The following is an 18,922-nucleotide window of genomic DNA, read 5'->3' as shown; positions in this document are numbered from 1 at the left end:
CTCGGATTCGGGGAGATTAGTCGCCCTGCAACTTCGGAAAACAAAGTGCTCAGACTGCCATCCCGCTGGCGATTTACATTGTAGCTGGTGGGAAGGCAGTTCAGGGAGATTAGTCGTCCCGAAAAAAAGGAGGTTTGTCACCGGGCAACTAATCTCCCCGAATCTGAGTGTGTGTCCTGACCCTAAGTCATAATGTAACAAAGGAAGACTTTAGGGTCATTGCACACAGGCAGATTCGGGGAGATTAGTCGCCTGGCCGCAAATCTCTTCCTTTTTCTTCGGGGCGACTAATCTCCCCGAACTGCCTCCCCTGCCTTCCAGTCGGCTAGAATGTAAACAGCCGGTGGGATGGCACTTGGAACTATTTGTTTTCCGAAGTCGCCTGAAGTATCCCCGTGAGGCAACTTTGGAAAACGAAGTGCTCCGAGTGCCATCCCGCCGGCGATTTACATTGTAGCCGGTGGGAGGCAGTTCGGAGAGATTAGTCGCCCGAAAGAGATTTTTCGCCGGGTGACTAATCTTCCCGAATCTGAGCATGTGCCCTGACCCTAAGTCATAATGTAACAAAGGAAGACTTTAGGGGCAGGGCACATGCTCAGGGTCGGGGAGATTAGTCGGCTGGCGACAAATCTCCTCTTCTTTGGGGCGACTAATCTCCCCGAACTGCCTTCCCGCCGGTTAGAATGTATATCGCCGGTGGAATGGCACTCGAATCGAGTTTTTCTGAAGTCGGCCTAAGTTTCCTTGTGAGGTGACTTTAGAAAACGAAGTGCTCCGAGTGCCATCCAGCCGGCGATTGCCATTCGAACCGGCGGGAAGGCAGTTCGGGGAGATTCCCACCGGGCTACTAATCTCCCCAAATCTGCCTGTGTGCCCTGACTAGGGATGCACTGAATCCACTATTCTGGATTCGGCTGAACCCCCGAATCCTTTGCGAAAGATTCGGCCGAATACCGAGCCCAAATCCTAATTTACATATGCAAATTAGGGGTGGGAAGGGGAAAATATTTTACTTCCTTGTTTTGTGACAAAAAGTCACACAGTTTTCCTCTCTGCCCATAATTTGCATATGCAAATTAGGAATCGGATTTGGTTCGGCCGGGCAGGATTCGGCCGAATCCTGGATTCAGTGCATCCCTAGCCTTGACCCTTATATAAACACAACAATTTGGCTGTTTTTGTAACACCCGATTGCAATGTATTTAGTTAATTCATGTGTAAAGCAGAGATTTGCTACTATCCCTTCCTCTCAAGGACATTGGAAGAACTTTCCTTTCACAGTCACCTGTGTGAATCACATGTAGTTATTTTAAAGGGGGGTGGGTCACATTTAATTTAGCATGTTCTAGAATGGCTAATTCTAAGCAACTTTTCAGTTGGTCTTCATTATGTATTTTTTTCGTTATTGCTACTTTTTATTACTCCTCTTTCTATTCAGGTCCTCCCTATTCATAACAGTCTATTCATCAAAGCAATACATTGTTGCTAGGTTAATTTGGACCCTAGCAACCAGATAAATAACTCAAAAACACATAATAGACATAGTTGTCTCAGAATATCACTCTCTACATCAGGGGTCCCCAACCTTTTTCTTCCATGAGCCACATTCAAATGTAAAAAAAGATTGTGAGCAACATAAGCATGCTAAAAGTTCCTGGGGTGCTGTTATTGGCTATTGGTAGCCCCTATGTGGACTGCTAGTGAACAGGAGGCTCTGTTTGGCAGTACACCTGGTTTTTATGCAACAGAAATTCAAATATAAGCACCTGCTTTGAGGACACCGAGAGCAACATCTAAGGGGTTGGGGAGCAACATGTTGTTCACGAGCCACTGGTTGGGGATCACTGCTCTACATCATACTAAAAGTTAACTCAATGGAGAGTAAACCCTTCAATGAGGTTTATTTGCCTATTGTAATAGTATTTTTTGTCTCCTTCCCAGGCTATTGTGGAGCTGACATTAAAGCACTTTGCACTGAGGCTGCCTTGATTGCCCTTCGTCGGCGCTACCCACAGATTTATTCCAGCAGCCACAAGCTACAACTGGACATTTCTTCTGTTGTTCTCGGTGCTTGCGATTTTTACCATGCAATGAAAAACATTGTGCCTGCTTCTCAACGTGCTGTCATGTCTCCTGGGCATGCCCTGACTCCGGTTATTAGGCCACTCTTAGAAAGGACATTCTCCAACATACTCCGTGTCTTGCACAAAGTGTTCCCACATATTGAGTTCAGCCAAAACAATAAGAATGATGGTAGGTTGTTCAGCGTTGTTTTTTATTGTTGTTTTTCTTAAAGGTTTGGTTCACCTTCTTCTGACTCTGTCCAGGTTTCAAATGGGGGTCACTGACCCCATCTAAAAACAAATGCTCTGTAAGGCTTAGAGATGCACCGACTCCACTATTTTTGATTCTGGCAAACCCCCGAATCCTTCGCAAAAGATTCTGCCGAAAACCGAACTGAATCCAAATCCTAAATTTGCATATGCAAATTAGGGGTGGGAAGGGGAAAACATTTTTTACTTCCTTGTTTTGTGACAAAAAGTCATGCGATTTCCCTCCCTGCCCCTAACTTGCATATGCAAAATAGAATTCAGATTTGCTTAGGCTAGGCAGAATGATTCAGCTGAATACGAATCTTGATGAAAAAGGCAGAATCCCAAACCGAATCCTGGATTCGGTGCATCCCTAGTAAGGCTACATATTTGAAAACAAATGCCAATTGTCTTGGAATATCACTTTCTACATCATACTAAAAGCTAACTTAAAGGTGAACAACCTCTTTAAGGCTGTGTCACACTAGGGGGGGTTATTTATTAAAGTCTGAATGGCAAAAATCCGGCATCTCAGATTTGTGCAGTAATCTGAAGATTTTGTGGTTTTCTGCAAAAATTCAACAAAGCCGGAGTTTTCATGGGAAAAATTCGTACGATCCGAATTTTTTTTTCCACACAGGAAATTTTCGGGAAAATCTGTTGATAAATAAGGGGACAAAACCTGTGCGGATTTGGTCAAAGTAGTTTTCAGAAAATGAGAACCTTTGATAAATGGGACTCCCCGGGTTTTCTCCAGTGACGTATTTACACCAATCCATATATAGGGATCCGCAGTAGGTCAGGCTGGGTTTGCTTAGCACACAAGATAAAAGATTTAATGGTCCCCTTCACTCTTTTAAAACCACACCACCCACACTTAGGGGGTTATTCACTAAACTCCAAATGCAAAAATCACGAAAAATGTGTGATTTTTTAATTTTATTTTTTTAAAACTAAAATCAGACTTTTAGAAAATCACGAATTTTTCGGAATTTATTAAACCCCAAGGATCACAATCTGAAAATCCGGCATCTCACACCTGTCGAAGTTGCATAGAAGTCAATGGGAGAAGTCCCAAAGAATTTTTGATGTGCGCTGGGTTTTGTGGAATACTTTTTGTGTGATAATTCTGAAAAAAATTGTGAAAATCTGTTATTTTGTTTTTTTTTTTTCTTGCAAAGCAAACTTTCAGGAAAATGTAATAACAAATAAGCACAAAAAACTATAGTAGTTTTGATAGGAGTTTGTAGCAGAAAATTTCGAGATGAATTTGGATTTTGGTAAATAACCCCCTTACGGTTGCCAGCCAGTATTTTACTGGCCTAGTTGCCGGTACATTTGTAACACCCTTAACAAAAGCTGCTGGAGACTTACCTTTTCTCCGTCTTCTGGACATCGTGTGATGTGGCTCTGTCCCCTTTTGAGTCCTGGGGCTCTGCTTCTTTTTTACATCACAGCCAGCCCCTTTTGTTCCCGCCTCCTCCATTGGCCGGTAAGACTTTACTGAAAAGGTGGCAACCCCTACCCTCACTGCCCAATAAGACCCCTGAATCAGGTAATAGAATATAAAATAGCACAGCAGAGTTACTGGCCACTGGATTTCTAGCTTGGCTCTCTCTCTGATAGTGATTGCTGAACAGGAGCTTTAATGGTTGAAGTTGATTGGTTCTGGCTTCATCCTCTGTTTGGCAATCGCCAACTAATATTGTCTGGAGCTCAAGTGGCCATTGATGGTGGTCCCAATCCTGCTGTGCTACTCTGTTGTTTATTACTTAATAAAGAGCAGTGGGATGTATTGGGGAGTGTAGTTCCTGCAATTCAGAATGGCTGCACACCAGGTATTTGCTCTGCTGTCTGAGAAATGTCACCTTTTAACTACCTGTGAATGGCAACAGCCTGTCAGGTCCCAAGTACTGGGGCTTAAGCTTCAACAAGAGGGAAACAAATATTATCTCAAGTCAAATGATTCTGTTCTATATTTGAAGCTTGGTCCCGCAAGCTTCTGTGACTCTTACATAAGATACTATTGTTTCAGGAGGGCTAGCCTTAAAGGAAAATTCAACCCGTAATAATAAAAAAGAAAAAAAATTAGGGCATTTCCCCGGGTGGGCAGGTAGGCTGAGGAGGGGGAAGGGGTTTTTAAACTATGGGTTACATTCTCCTTTAAAGGAACAGTTCAGTGTAAAAATAAAAAACTGGGTAAATAGGCTGAGCAAAATAAAACATGTTTCTAATATAGTAAGTTAGCCAAAAATGTAATGTATAAAGGCTGGAGTGACTGGATGTGTAACATAATAGCCAGAACACTACTTCCTGCTTTTCAGCTCTCTAACTCTGAGTTAGTCAGTGACTATAAAGGGGGCCACATGGGACATAACTGTTCAGTGAGTTTGCAATTGATCCTCCGCATTCAGCTCAGATTCAAAAGCAACAGTTATGACCCATATGGCCCCCCCTCAAGTCTCTGATTGGTTACTGCCTGTTAACCAATCAGTGGAAACCAAGAGAGCTGAAAAGCAGGAAGTAGTGTTCTGGCTATTATGTTACACATCCAGTCACTCCAGCCTTTATACATTACATTTTTGGCTAACTAACTATATTAGAAACATTTTTTATTTTGCACAATCTATTTACCCAGTTTTTATTTTTACACTGAACTGTTCCTTTAAAATAATGTGTTGTAATCTGTTATTGGTGAGGGGGGAGCACGGTCAGTTAGAAGCCGATAACAATATTCTCTTTCAGTATCCATCACTTTAGCCTTTCCTGAGATGCACAATAGTTATTGCCTGTACTCCGCACAATTCAGGAACATTTGTTTAATTAATTTAATGATCATGACATTACTATATAAATACCTGGTATTTTTATTCATTCCCATTTGATCTTGCCCTCTCTCTTCAAGAGGTAAATCTCATTATTGATACTCATGCTGTCATTACAAAAATTACTCAAACACAGAATATGTTGTATTTAACGGCTTTATTAGAAGACAGGGTAGAGAGACATATGCAAATTTGGGCCCCATGGAATTCGTTTCTGCAACCTTGAGCAAAACAATACGTTTAATGTATGTTATACTACATGGAATTGTACTGATGTGTTCTAATTTCAATGTTCTGTACTGGAAAAGATATTTAAGTTATCCTCTGTCAATGTATCTATTTTTGAAAAATAAAAGAGATTAAGAGATTAAAAGAGGTAAATCTCATTTCTTCTTGTGCCCTGTTCAGATGCTGCAAGTCTCCTCCTGGATGATTGTGAAGACGAGAACACTTCATCAATATTTGATGTGAGTTGTGCCTCAGGATCACCAAAGAAACAGCCAGCTGCTCTCCACAAACCCTTCCTCCACTTTACCATGTGAGTTCTGTCTTAAAGATACAATGAATGTCATTTTAAACTGGCCATACATACAGAGATCTCACCAAACGAGCAGATATCTCCCCAATATGCCCATCTTGAGGTGGGCGATATTGGGATGACCTGATCATGGGCCCAACGATCAGATCACAACGAGGAGAATACGGGTGTTGGATAGAGGACCGCATCATACAACCCATGCAGTCCTTGATCCAACGGGATTTTTAAACCAGCCCGATCGACATCTAGCCAACCTTAAGCCAGATATCGATTTGGGAAGTCCGTCTAAGGGCCCCATACACTGCCCAATAAGTTACCAACTTAAAGGGCAAGTCAACCCCAAAATAAAAATTTGCCAAAGAAAACCTATTTCTAAGCAACTTTCCAATATTCATTCATTACAAACTTTCAGTGCTATTAACGTTATTAGAAAAAACAATTGATATTGAAAGCAGTATTGGCTTAGCTCCCAGTTGTTACTGTTTAAACAATGTAGCAAATGTCTTGGTTCCCCAGCAGCAAAGACATAGACTTAGACATAAGGACAGAGAATAGAAAGTGACAGACACTGCTTTCAATAGTAATACATATACAAAGAACGTAATAACCATAGAAAATTTGTAATAAATGAATATTGCAAAGTTGCTTAGAATTGTGTTTTCTTTTATTAGGCAAATTTTTATTTTGGGGTTGATTTGCCCTTTAGTCTGTCGGCAGCTTATATCTGCTCATGTATGGGGGCCTTTACTGTTTACTAAAGAAAAGGATTAAATCCAGAGGATTGTGAAAGCGAATACTGTTTGTTTATTAAGGGGACATGTCACCTACACACAAAAAACTGTATAACAAAAGTAGTTTGCAAATTAAACATGGAACCCAAATTATTTTTTTCATTAAAGGGGACCCGTCACCCAAAAAAATTATTCACAATCCTATTTTCTCACATTAGTCAAGCAAAAATGAACTTTAATTACACAATATAAATTATTTGAATCTTGTTTCCTTCAGTCTGGGAATTCATAATTATAACAAGCAGGCAGGAGCCATTTTGTGGACACTGTTATTTAGACAAGCCTTGTCTCATCTCAGAATCTTGTTTGTGCACCAGAATGGGGGACCTGATGTCCATCCCCATGCCCTGGCTACACAATTAAATGGTGACGAGAACGAGGGAATGTGGGGAGAGCAGTGACATGTAGGAAGTGCTGAATGGAAAATGGAAGTAATTGCCTAAGGCATAGAGGAGGGGCAGACAATATTTGATTGACAGCTGAAATTTTTAAATGAGTTTACAACAACTATGAATGCTTTAATAAAAAAAATTAATTAGATTTAATGTTTAATTTGAAAAGGACTTTCATTATTCAGATTTTTGTGTCTGGGTGACAGGTCCACTTTAAAATGAGGGAAATGCACCCATTGAAATGCTTTATAAATTGGTGGGACAAATAAAAAGCGCTTGCAGCATATGAAGGGTTCCCATTACAAGTGTATATTATATTAATATACCTTAAAAAAGTACCTTATATTAATCAGTTGGATAACTTTTCATTTACAGGTCCGCTTGTTACCAGCCGACTTCCTATCGGCCCAGACTTCTGCTGTCCGGGGAGCCTGGCTCAGGTCAAACCTCGCACCTTGCCCCAGCTGTGCTGCACTCTCTTGAAAAGTTTTCTGTGCACAGATTGGATCTACCGACACTTTATTCTGTCAGTGCTAAAACTCCCGAGGAGTCCTGTGCACAGGTAAGTCTCACAATAACCCCTGTTCTAACCTTGTCCAGTTTTGCCTAGACTCTTAAAGGATGCTGGAATTTGCAGCTCATTTGGTTTCCACTGATTGGTTGCCAGACTGTTACCAATTAGAGACTTGAGGGGGAGCCACATGGGTCATAACTGTTGCTGAATGCTGAGGATCAATTGCAAACTCACTGAACAGTTATGTCCCATGTGGCCCCCCTTAGTCACTGACTAACTCAGAGTTAGAGAGCTGAAAAGCAGGAAGTAGTGTTCTGGTTATTATGTTACACATCCAGTCACTCCAGCCTTTAAACATTACATTTTTGCCTAACTAACTATATTAGAAACATTTTTTATTTTGCACAGCCTATCTATTTACCCAGTTTATGTTTTTACACTGAACTGTTCCTTTAAACCTTTATTTTAACGGCAAAAGTCTGTCCATAAAAATAACTTACCTTTCAATTACTGAAATGCATCTCATACACAATCCACTGAACTGGCGGCTAGAAGATGCTATGGGGCTGTAGATCAGCAGCGGTTAATGATTTGATTTATAAACTGGCATTTAAAGGCTTTGACCAATATCTTCAGATTCATTTACCCAGAAAAAAAAATATTTGTGAACTTATTTATAAATGTTTGCCAGTGGTTTTATACTTTACTATTGTTGTACAGGTATGGGACCTGTTATCCAGAATGCTTGGGATCTGGGGTTTTCCGGATAACGGATCTTTCTGTAATTTGGATCTTCATAGATTGCTAGAAAATCATGAAAACATTGATTAAGCCCAATAGGCTGGTTTTGCTTCCAATAAGGATTAATTATATCTTAGTTGGGATCAAGTACCAGTTACTGTTTTATTATTACACAGAAAAAGAAAATCATTTTAAAAAATTTGGATTATTTGATTATAATGGAGTCTATGGGAGATGGCCTTTTAAAGCTCCATAAATTGGAGCTTTCTGGATAACGGGTTTAACTTCTCCGTGGCTTCTGATATCCTTATTTTAGAATTTGGAATACATTATTTAAAGGAACAGTAATATCAATAAATGAACTTTTTTAAAGTTAAAAAATATTTAATGCAGTGTTGCCCTGCACTGGTTAAACTGCTGTGTTTGCTTCAGAAACACTACTATTGTTTATATAAATAAGCTGCTGTGTAGCAATGGGGGCAGCCATTCAAAGGAGAAAAGGCTCATGTTACACAGCAGATAAACACCATTTTGTTCTACAGTGCTTATCTGTTATCGACTATTTAAAGGACCAGTAACATCAAAAAAATGTAAAAAAATTTGTTTAAACTTTAAAATTGCAAAGTCTTTTTTCAATTTCTGCCATTGCTTCAGCGCCAGAGAGGATTCCAGGGGCGGCAAAAAGCCGCTCCTGCACCTTTAAGTGCCGAATTTCCGGTTTTTAAACCTGAAATTCGGCTGTACTATTGTGAGGGCGAGGGGGGCGGCAGAAACGGCGCTGTACCTGACTTTCCATTGAGTCCGTTATGTATCCAGTGTGTGGTCGATTTTAATTTTTTTTTTTTTTTTTTTAAACTAAGTAAATGATTATCTAATAAAGGCTTTTGATATTTTGGTTTCTTCCCTCAGTGTAGCTCCGCCTCCTATGTACGTTGGGGTTTCTTCTTCTATTTCTTCTTTTATTGTTGGTCAGTAGTTTATTGCCCCATGGATACTCCCACCCATTAAGGATATATAGATACCAGCAATTCTTTGATTTTTTTTTTTTTAGTGTGTCTTTGGTGTTTTTTTTTTTTGATATTGAGAGCTCCCTGTATAACTCAGTCTGCCTCCTTGTGCCTTTATATGGTCACAGAACAACCCCTCAGTGACTTCTAATATCCTTATCATTTACAGTAGGGGGTACATTATCACTTATAATACATGAGTGATCCTCAGAGTTCCCTGTATAACTCAGCCTGCAGCCTTGTGCCTTTATATGGTCACAGAACCCCTCAGTGACTTCTAATATCCTTATCATTTACAGTAGGGGGTACATTATCCCTTATAATACATGAGTAATACTCAGAGTTCCCTGTATAACTCAGTCTGCAGCCTTGTGTCTTTATATGGCTATGAAACCTCCTTTTATGACTTTTAATAAACTTACAATCTGCAAAAAAGTATTTGTTTTGTTTTATCCTTCATAAATTTTCTCTGGACTATGGCCTGATCATCCATACAAGGCTTTTAACCAGTGTTTCTCATTTCCCACTACATTAATCTAATGCAGATTTTCACCCCACTTGCAAAGAAGAAGCCAGCCAGTCAACAACTTGTGTGTTCAAATAAAATAAATGCAGTCTGTTTATTGTTACTTGTCCATGGCAATAAACAAAGGCTGGGACCCACCTCTGGTGACCATGGTAAAAATCAAGAGTTGGCCAACCTTCAGCCCCCCATCTGTATTGAACTACAACTTTCTTCGGCGGTTAGTGGAGGGGGTTGGCTGCTATTTCAGTGCAAACACAGTTGGAGGACTACATGTTGGACATAATTGAATTTATCAGATACTGCCTATTATATGTCCTTTATATTTCTACCCACATCCTCACCAAGTTGGGGGCCCAGAATGAATGCGGATTTGGCCTATGAGCTTTATTTCACAACAGTGTGACAGCTCCTGGTGTCTCTTTGCCTGCAGGAATTCATTAACTAATGTTATTAGGCAGCTGCACTGGCAATAGAATATTATTTCCATGGGTTACAGAATCCTGCCTGTGTGAATTGCCATCATTGTAACAAATCCTTGTGTGTGTTGTAACCTCTCTGCATGTGAGCTGCGAGGAGGAAAATATGTCTTGCTTCTCTCACATCCTAATTAAAAGCCTCCAAGTGTGCTTAGGTTTTTAATAAATGCACGTTTGTGTACGTCGATTGATTCAGAAGCAATTATTTGTTGAACCTCAGGATTTGTAAGTAAAAGTAAAAGTTAAAGGGATTCTGTCGTGACTTTTATGATGTCGTTTTTATTTCTAAATTATACTGTTTACACTGCAAATAATTCTCTACAATATAAAATGTCACTCCTGAACCAGCAAGTGTATTTATTATTATATATTTAGTTGTAATATCGGTGTGTAGGTGCATCTCAGGTCATTTTGCCTGGTCATGTGCTTTCTGAAAGAGTCAGCACTTTAGGAAGGAACTGCTTTCTGGCAGGCTGTTGTTTCTCCTACTCAATGTAACTGAATGTGTGTCAGTGGGACCTGGATTTTACTATTGAGCGTTGTTCTTAGTTCTACCAGGCAGCTGTTATCTTGTGTTAGGGAGCTGTTATCTGGTTACCTTCCCATTGTTCTGTTGTTAGGCTACTGGGGGTGGGGGGGAGGGGCGTGATATCACTCCAACTTACAGTACAGCAGTAAAGAGAGACTGAAGTTTATCAGAGCACAAGTCACATGACTGGGGGCAGCTGGGAAACTGACAATATGTCTAGCCCCATGTCAGATTCAAAATTAAATATAAAAAAAATCTGTTTGCTCTTTTGAAAAATGGATTTCAGTGCAGAATTCTGCTGGATCAGCACTATTAACTGATGTGTTTTGACAGTGACATGACCGTATCCCTTTTAGAGGGGTGAAATAAATTTGGCACACTTAAAAGGCCGGCACAGTCATCCAGTTACTTGCCCACCAGAAAACAAATAGAATTGTATCCATTCCTAGGTGCCAGCTAGCTCTCTGCAGCTTCAGCACAAGTAGAAGAGTGAGGAATGTAAATCATTTTCCCAATGACAGTAACTCTTTATTCAAACTATAGCTTTAGGGGGTTGCTAAGAATCCATTTCATTATGTATTCTGTTTACAAGGAGAAATAGTATTTTTATATATTTGCTTTATGGCAATAGAGGTAACAATGCAGCAAACCACTGTATTCAACTTTTATCATGTACCCAGGCCTCACCCTGGAGATGGATCACTCAAAAATGGCTATAAGGGCTTTCTATGCATTCAGATTTTTTTGTTGTATAATTTTTTTTCGGCTATAGACTCTAGAAAAAAAACGTCTTTTTAGCATAAAACTCCCAGCATATACTGGGAGCTCGCAGTTTGCTCAGGCATCCCTAGAACTGCAAGCAAGGGTTGAAGGAGAACAAAAACCTGAGAAGAACCTCTGCCTCCTCCCGGAAACCGCACCACTGGGTACTCAACTGTAGCTATAAATCTTCCTTGCTGAAAAGCAGTGAGGTTGGTGGGTGCCATCTTGATCTGATTTGTATACTCTTCCATTGTGACCTCCCAAAGGGGCATGCGTAGTTGAAGCCTATTTGGAATTTCAACTTCCCTTTAGGACCACTCTGACTTTTCAAGCTGCAGTTTGACGAGTCCTCGGTGTTGCCATTCAGGACAGGAGGAGTAGGCTGAGGAACATGTCAGGCATTTTTTTGCCATTAAAGGAGATTTCAACCTGTAGTTTAAACCCCCCCCCACAGCCAACTTGCCCCCCCGGGCAAATGCCCACGGAGGGGTGAGCAAAAAATTAGGGTCAGTTGGCTGTGGGGGAAGATTTTTTTTTTTTATTACGGGTTGAATTCTCCTTTAAGATGTACTAGGGATGCACCAAATCTACTATTTTGGATTCGGCCAAACCCCCGAATCCCTTGCGAAAGATTCGGCCAAATACTGAACCGAATCCTAATTTGCATATGCAAATTAGGGGTTGGAAGTGGAAAATATCTTTTTACTTCATTGTTTTGTGACAAAGTCTCCCGATTTCCCTCCCTGCCCCTAATTTGCATATCCAAATTACAATTTGGTTCAGCCAGGCAGAAGGATTCCTCAAATCCTGCTGAAATAGACCGAATCCTGGATGCGGTGTATCCCTAGTCTATACACTTTCAAACCATTTGCCCATTGTCTGAAAAGTCAGATGTTGTATAATTTGTCCGTCCGTGTATAAGACTAAAGGTGGCTGTACATGAGCCAATAAAAGCTGCTGACAGAACAAGTTGGCAACTATTGGCCAGTGTATGGGGCCAGTAACGTAACTAGAGGGGGGCGGGCCCTGGCGCGGGATGTGCAGCCGGGCCCCCGCCCCCCTTCATATGCCATTTTCTGTGGCGTGCGAGCTGCCGAGGGGCCCTGAGGGGGTGCAGGCCCTGGCCCAATCGTAGCCCCTGCTCCCCCGGTAGTAGTTACGCCACTGTATGGGGCCCTCTGACAGGATTCCGATATTGGGCAGGTGTTGATAGGGCAGGTTTAGAAATCCTCAGATTTTGGTTTGTCGATGCAGTCCTCGTTCCGACTGCCTGCATTCCGCGCGTTATGTATAGCGAAGAGAACAATGGTCGTTATAAACTCACCCAGTAGGTCCAGGTGCACCGCTCTGAATCTTCAGCTAAGGGAGCGGATCCAAACCGTAATTCAAACAGGCAGCTGTTATGCTCTGACTGTTGCGCCTTAGGCTCCATGATTGGATCAGCCCGATATTGTGGCAAGATCTGCTCGTTTGGCTACCTCTTCAAATGAGTGGATCTGCTCGTTTCTGGCTACCTTCAGTAGAATTGTTTTGTTCCTTAGAGCAAAAAAACACTTTCAGGCAGATCTGAGAAGCGAGCAGTTGTCTTTCCTCTTACTGTGGAAACCCAATCCATGAGCCAAAGAGGGCCCCAGTACAATTTACAATTTTGGGGCGTCCTTAGACAAACACACCAGTACAAAAGTACCCCCCTTCAGAACTTGAACCCAAATATCAGAAAATTGACACAACTATAACGTTAAATAGGACTCGGGGCCTGTTTGAAGACCATTTTCTTCATGCAAACTCTTTGTGTGTTTATCTATATTCTTATTTGTATCACTACTCATCAGCCCAAGCTTTGTGGCATTTGCTTTATGTTCATGATAGGAGACTGCTGCTCAGCCTAAAAGAGGAGCAGTGAATGGATTTGTTCAATAATGTGGCGTACTGTCTTTCTTTTTCTTTGTAACAGTCTAATCTGTTAAGTGCACATCCACCAATCCAAGACTGCCATTAGGTGAGTATCCTTCCAGTTCATACAAAAGGAGCCAGTACTCGCTTTACAACAGCTTCTTAATCATATCTGCTCTTCTCCATTTAATTTTGAACTTTTTGTTTTGTTTTTCTGCATCACCTCAATCATTTAGTCAAACCACCGCTTACAAAAATTCCTTTTTTTTTTTTTTTAGAAAAAAATTCTGTATATTGCGTGTCTTTATTTCGCAATATGGCAAATGGTCTTTACTTTGTTGTTTACCCTATCTGCTGATTTTTTTGTGTTTTTAAATCTAGTGATTGACATGTAATTTACATTGGTGCGTTTTAAACACTGAGCCATTAAGTTTCTATATATTAAGATGACGTTATAACATTAATCATTGTCCTGTGTTGGATTGTTACTGTATCTTTTTATATAAAGAACTAAACCCTAAAAATGAATACGACTAGAAACTGTGTTTTAAACACTAAACTTTCTGTAATGGCACAGATGTTTACTGGCCCATTAATGGTAACAATCCTTCAAAAGAGAATTCAACTGTTAACTAAAAAAACCCTACCCCCCTCGCAGTTCACGGAAGCAGCCATCTTCCAGGTCTTCGTGTCTTCTTCCGGCACTTCGGCAATTTCCGTCTATTTCGGCGCATGTGCAGTTGTCATGAACTGGCAAATTGCTCCAACTTGGCATGAGCCGCTTCGCCGGTCTCGGTCTCAGAAGATGGCTGCCGTGAACTCTGATCTCTGAATCTGCACAGAGGGAAAAGTAAAAAGTTAGGGGCATTTCCCCCGGGTTAGCCGCTATGCTGGGGGGTAGCAGGGAGGGTGATCTACATAGGGTAGGGTGGTAGGGTTTTTTTTTAGGTAAAGGACTAGTAAAATCAAAAAAAAATTTGTTCATATACATTGGGAAAAAAAACCCACCAAGACAAATTAAAAATTGCAAAGTCTTAATTAAGAAATAACTTACCGAAACTCTTGCTTGCGCTCTTCAGAAAAGGCGATAGCAAACCATCGTGCGCCCCTCAATGCCTCCTCCCTGCCTTTCTTATTAGAGAGAGCCAGGGAGGAGAAATCGAGCACCGCGCACTGGAACGGAAGCGGTGTTTCGGTAAGTTATATCTTAATAAAGGATTTGTGATATTAAAGTTTAATTTGTCTTTTTTTTCTTCTTCAATGTATAGTAACAAACTTTGATGTTACTGGTCCTTTAAGGGTTAAATTCTCCTAAGTATGGCTGTATCAGCTCCCCATTCTTCTGTCTTGTTAGGCCAATTTATGAGTGTTGGCGGCACTGCACGTGCTCAGTGTGCTATGGGCTGCTCTTGGGAAGCTGAGCTTAGGGGTCGTCAGAAAACATCACCATCTGTCATAGAAGCTGTTGCTAGATAGATAGATAGATAGATAGATAGATAGATAGATAGATAGATAGATATCCATATATATATATAGATAGCAACAGAAGCTTGCACTCACAGGTCTTAAAAGAAATTTTCTCACTTTGAGAAAGGCTAGAGTGCTAGCCAACTATGTAAAAGCTGACCAACTATATAAAAGGGATCACGCCCCGAAACGTTGCATCCGCAAATAAACGAGCAAGGTCAAATCCTGCTGGAATTATCCATGTTGTGCTGGTGTGTCTTGTATCTACACTGCTTCCGAGGTTGTCCAATTCCTCTAAACATCTAGCACCTGGAGTTCGTATGACTTCGGACGGCCAGGGTGTGCGAGTGTAAGTTTTTCTTTTTTGCAACTATATAAAAGTCATCCCATATCTGGCCAGTCCTACACTCAACTTGCATCTGATTAATTAAGAATTATATTGCTTCATTATACATTTTATACAGGGACTAAGTTTTAACTGCAACTGCTTTCTGTAGGACTGTAGTCACATTGATGACTGACTCAGCTTAAATATATTGCAATATATAGACAAATAATCCCGGTCTTGCTTAAAGGGCTTGTTCACCTTTAAATTAACTAGGTATGATGTAGAGAGTGATATTCTGAGACAATTTGCAATTGGTTTTCATTTATGTTTTTTGACTTATTTAGCTTTTTATTCAGCAGCTCTCAAGTTTGCAGTTTCAGCCATGTGGTTGCTAGGGTCCAAATTACCCCGGCAACCATGCATTGATTTGAATAAGAGACTGGAATATGAATAGGAGAGGCCTGAATAGAAAGATGAGTAATATAAAGTAGCAATAACAATACATTTGTAGCCTTACAGAGCATTTGTTTTTAGAAGGGGTCAATGACCCCCATTTAAAAGCTGGAAAGAGTCTAAAGAAGGTGGCAAATAATTCAGAAGTGATCAGAAATAAATAATAAAGACCAATAGAAAAGTTGCTTAGAATTGGCCATTCTCTTAGATATCAGAAGTTCATTTAAAGTTTTACCACCCCTTTTAAAGGGTAAGGCATTAAGAAGAAAAGGATGGCAATGGGTTGCTCTGGGCCAATGAAGTTGTCGCGAATAGGAGCACCAGATTCTGATGTCAGCAGTTAAAAACACTGGGGGTGATCACTGGTACCCTCCTCCCCTCTAGTGATTATACCCGTCCTCTAAGTTTTTGAGAATACTTTTCATGGGCATCTTTCCATTTCATCTTTCTTCCTCGGCAAAAGTCACTTTCAGTTTGATCACTTTATAAATTGATGTTCTTTTTTTTGTTTTTTATTCAAGTTAACTTTTCGTACGTTAAAGAATGGCTAATTTGAAACAACTTTTCAGTTGGTCTTCATTATTTATTTTTTTAATTATCCACCTTCTTCTTCTGACTCAACCCAGCTTGCAGAGGGGGGTTACTGACCCCATCTAAAATGCTCTGTAAGGCTACTAATGTATTGTTATTGTTACCTTTAGTTATTCATCTTTGTATTTCTGTTCATCTTTCCTATTAATATTCCAGTCTCTTATTCAGTTCAATGCATGGTTGTTTCCTTTCTTCCATCTTTCAGTGTTGCCTGGATTGGTGGATGTGCAAGCTTCTGAACTAGGAAAGACCAGCCATTAAATGAAAACAAAAATTGAGATGAAATTTAAAATGAAGAGAAAATAAAATTTAAATTAGTCTGTTTCACCGACTGTTGGAATTATATGTTCTAGGTTTTTTTGTTACTTTGGTTAAATTATTTTAATTTTCAAACCCTAGCAAAATCTTAAGCTGCAAATTCTCATCTTTTGATAACCTCTACACATTCTAGGTTATCTCTTTAGATCTGATTAACAAGCACAATGAGCTTTTGCATGCATAAAGATATTTGAGTGCACTGTTCAGGTGGAGGGGCAAGATAATTAATTAACCAAACCTAGGCATGAGGTCACTGAGCCTCACAAATGAGAAATTTAAAGTCTTCTTTCCCTCTCCAATTCCAACATCTAAAGGGGTGGTTCACCTTTAAATTAGGGATGTACCGATTCCCAGATTCGGTTCGGGATAAGGCAGAATCAGAGCTATTTTTATTAGGGTTCGGCCTGAAATCCCTATATAACAGTCAACTAGTAGAATTAAGTCAAAAGCAACTGGACATTTAGCATTTTTCTTGAAAACGTTTGGATGATGAATTTGGTTTGCCAAAAAAGTCCTCTTTTGACTGCATAGAGAATCACAGAACTGAAATATATAGTGTATTGAGTTTTGTTTAGTGATGAATGCATCATTTCTTATTAATTATATCATAGGAACCTTGTATATCTTTTCCGCGTGTGAAAAAAGAAGACTATCTAAAGGTCTCCGTGCAATAAGAGTGCTATCAGTCTCTGTGTTAAACCATTTCTTCCTTCCCAGCAGACGTTACCGAGAGTCAATGGGAAATCAATCTTGGGGATCCTTATGTCCAGCACAATTTAGGCATTGAATAGAGAAGGGACTGCAATTTGAAGACACTAATTGCCCTTAGCTTTGCTGTTCAATAAATGATCAGGCAGAGGCCCAAACCCGATGATAAGAATAACAGCTTCTTGCTCTGCACAGCACTCGCTATTCTAATTAAAGCAGCCGGCTATGGAGGGCAGGCTGCACACATTTAGTGAAGGAAGAAATTGACTTGCAAAGTCCAGAGATCTATTTGTTGAGTCACAGCTAGCCTTAATTACTCTCTGGGTGGCCGTCGGAAGTCATGTCTGTAACTCCGGCAACAAAAGGGTGGGAGAGAAGCTAATGTGTTCCATAAATACCGTCTTTATTATAATTTGTTTGTTGTTCACTCAACTTACTCACATTTTTTTAATATAACTCACAGGAGTCCTACAACAAATTTACAGGCCAGGATCAGGGAATGAAAGATCAATCCTAGCAAGTGGGCCCAGTCCTAGGGATGGAATTTTATATTAAAGCTATGGGATCCGTTATCCGAAAACCCACTATCCAGAAAGCTCAGAATTATGGGATGGCCGTCTCCCATAGACTCAATTTTTCTCAAAATAATCCAAAGATTTAAAAATGATTTCCTTTTTCTGTGTAATAATAAAACAGTAGCTTGTACTTGATCCCAACTAATATTTAATTAATCCTTATTGGAGACAAAACCAGCCTATTGGGTTTATTTAATGTTTACGTTATTTTCTAGTAGACTTAAGGTACGAAGACCCGAATTACGGAAAGATCCGTTTTCCTGTAAGCCCCAGTTCCCGAGCATTCTGGATAACAGGTCCCATACCTGTTTAACTTTGTTTCTTTGTTTGTTGGCGGGTGTAGTACAGGTAGGTTTGTTCTTAAGTTGAGTTTGTATGTAAGTAGAAACATATACAGTTATTAAATACGACTTAGACGGATGTTTGTCTTAAGGGACCAGTAACATAAAAAAATGTGTTAATAGTTCAAGAAAAAAAAAACACCAATACACTTTTAACTTTAAATTCGCAAAGTCTTTATTAAGAAATATCTTACAGATTCTCCGCTTGCGATCCTCTTCAGAAACGGCGCTCGATTTCTTCTCCCTGGCTATCTCATATAGAATGCTGGGAGGAGTAATCGAGTGCTGCATAATGTCGCCGTTTCTGAAGGGGAGCACTATCGCAGAATCGATAAGTTATTTCTTAATAAAGACTTTGAGAATTTAAAGTTCTATTTGTCTTGTTTTTTTTTTTCGTTATGTAGAAATTAATTTTTTTTAAAAAAATTTTTTGTTACTGGTCTTTTAAAGCAAATGTTCAATATATAAATAAAAACTGGGTAAATAGATTGGCTTTGCAAAATAAATAATGTTTCTAATATAGTTAGGCAAAAATGTAATGTATAAAGACTGGAGTGACTGGATGTCTAACACAACAGAACACTACTTCCTGCTTTTCAGCTCTCTTGGTTTCTACTGATTGGTTACCAGATCGTTACCATTCAGGGACTTGAGGGGGGGCCACATGGGTCATAATTTTTGCTTTTGGTCATGTGAGCCATGGGGGCAGCCATTCAAGCACAGGATACACAGTAGATAACAGATAAGTACTACTATAGTTTATATAAACAAGCTGCTGTGTAGCCATGGGGGCAGCCATTCAAGCACAGGATACACAGTAGATAACAGATAAGTA

At 40.0% G+C, this 18,922-nt stretch overlaps 1 protein-coding gene across 4 annotated transcripts in view; it reads left to right on the top strand.

Moving 5' to 3' along the window:
• Positions 1-18,922, top strand: part of atad2b.L (ATPase family, AAA domain containing 2B L homeolog) — a 120,030-nt gene that overhangs the window by 53,699 nt on the left and 47,409 nt on the right. For 3 of the 4 annotated variants that reach the window (XM_018261584.2, XM_018261583.2, XM_018261582.2), the window contains exons 16-18: positions 1,942-2,253; positions 5,546-5,675; positions 7,234-7,420. In XM_018261584.2, coding sequence (XP_018117073.1) covers positions 1,942-2,253; positions 5,546-5,675; positions 7,234-7,420 — 629 coding nt within the window. 4 annotated transcript variants of the gene reach the window in all.

Source organism: Xenopus laevis, chromosome 5L (assembly GCF_017654675.1).
Source record: "Xenopus laevis strain J_2021 chromosome 5L, Xenopus_laevis_v10.1, whole genome shotgun sequence".
Taxonomy (NCBI): Eukaryota; Metazoa; Chordata; class Amphibia; order Anura; family Pipidae; genus Xenopus; species Xenopus laevis.
This window is presented reverse-complemented; position numbering and strand designations above follow the sequence as displayed.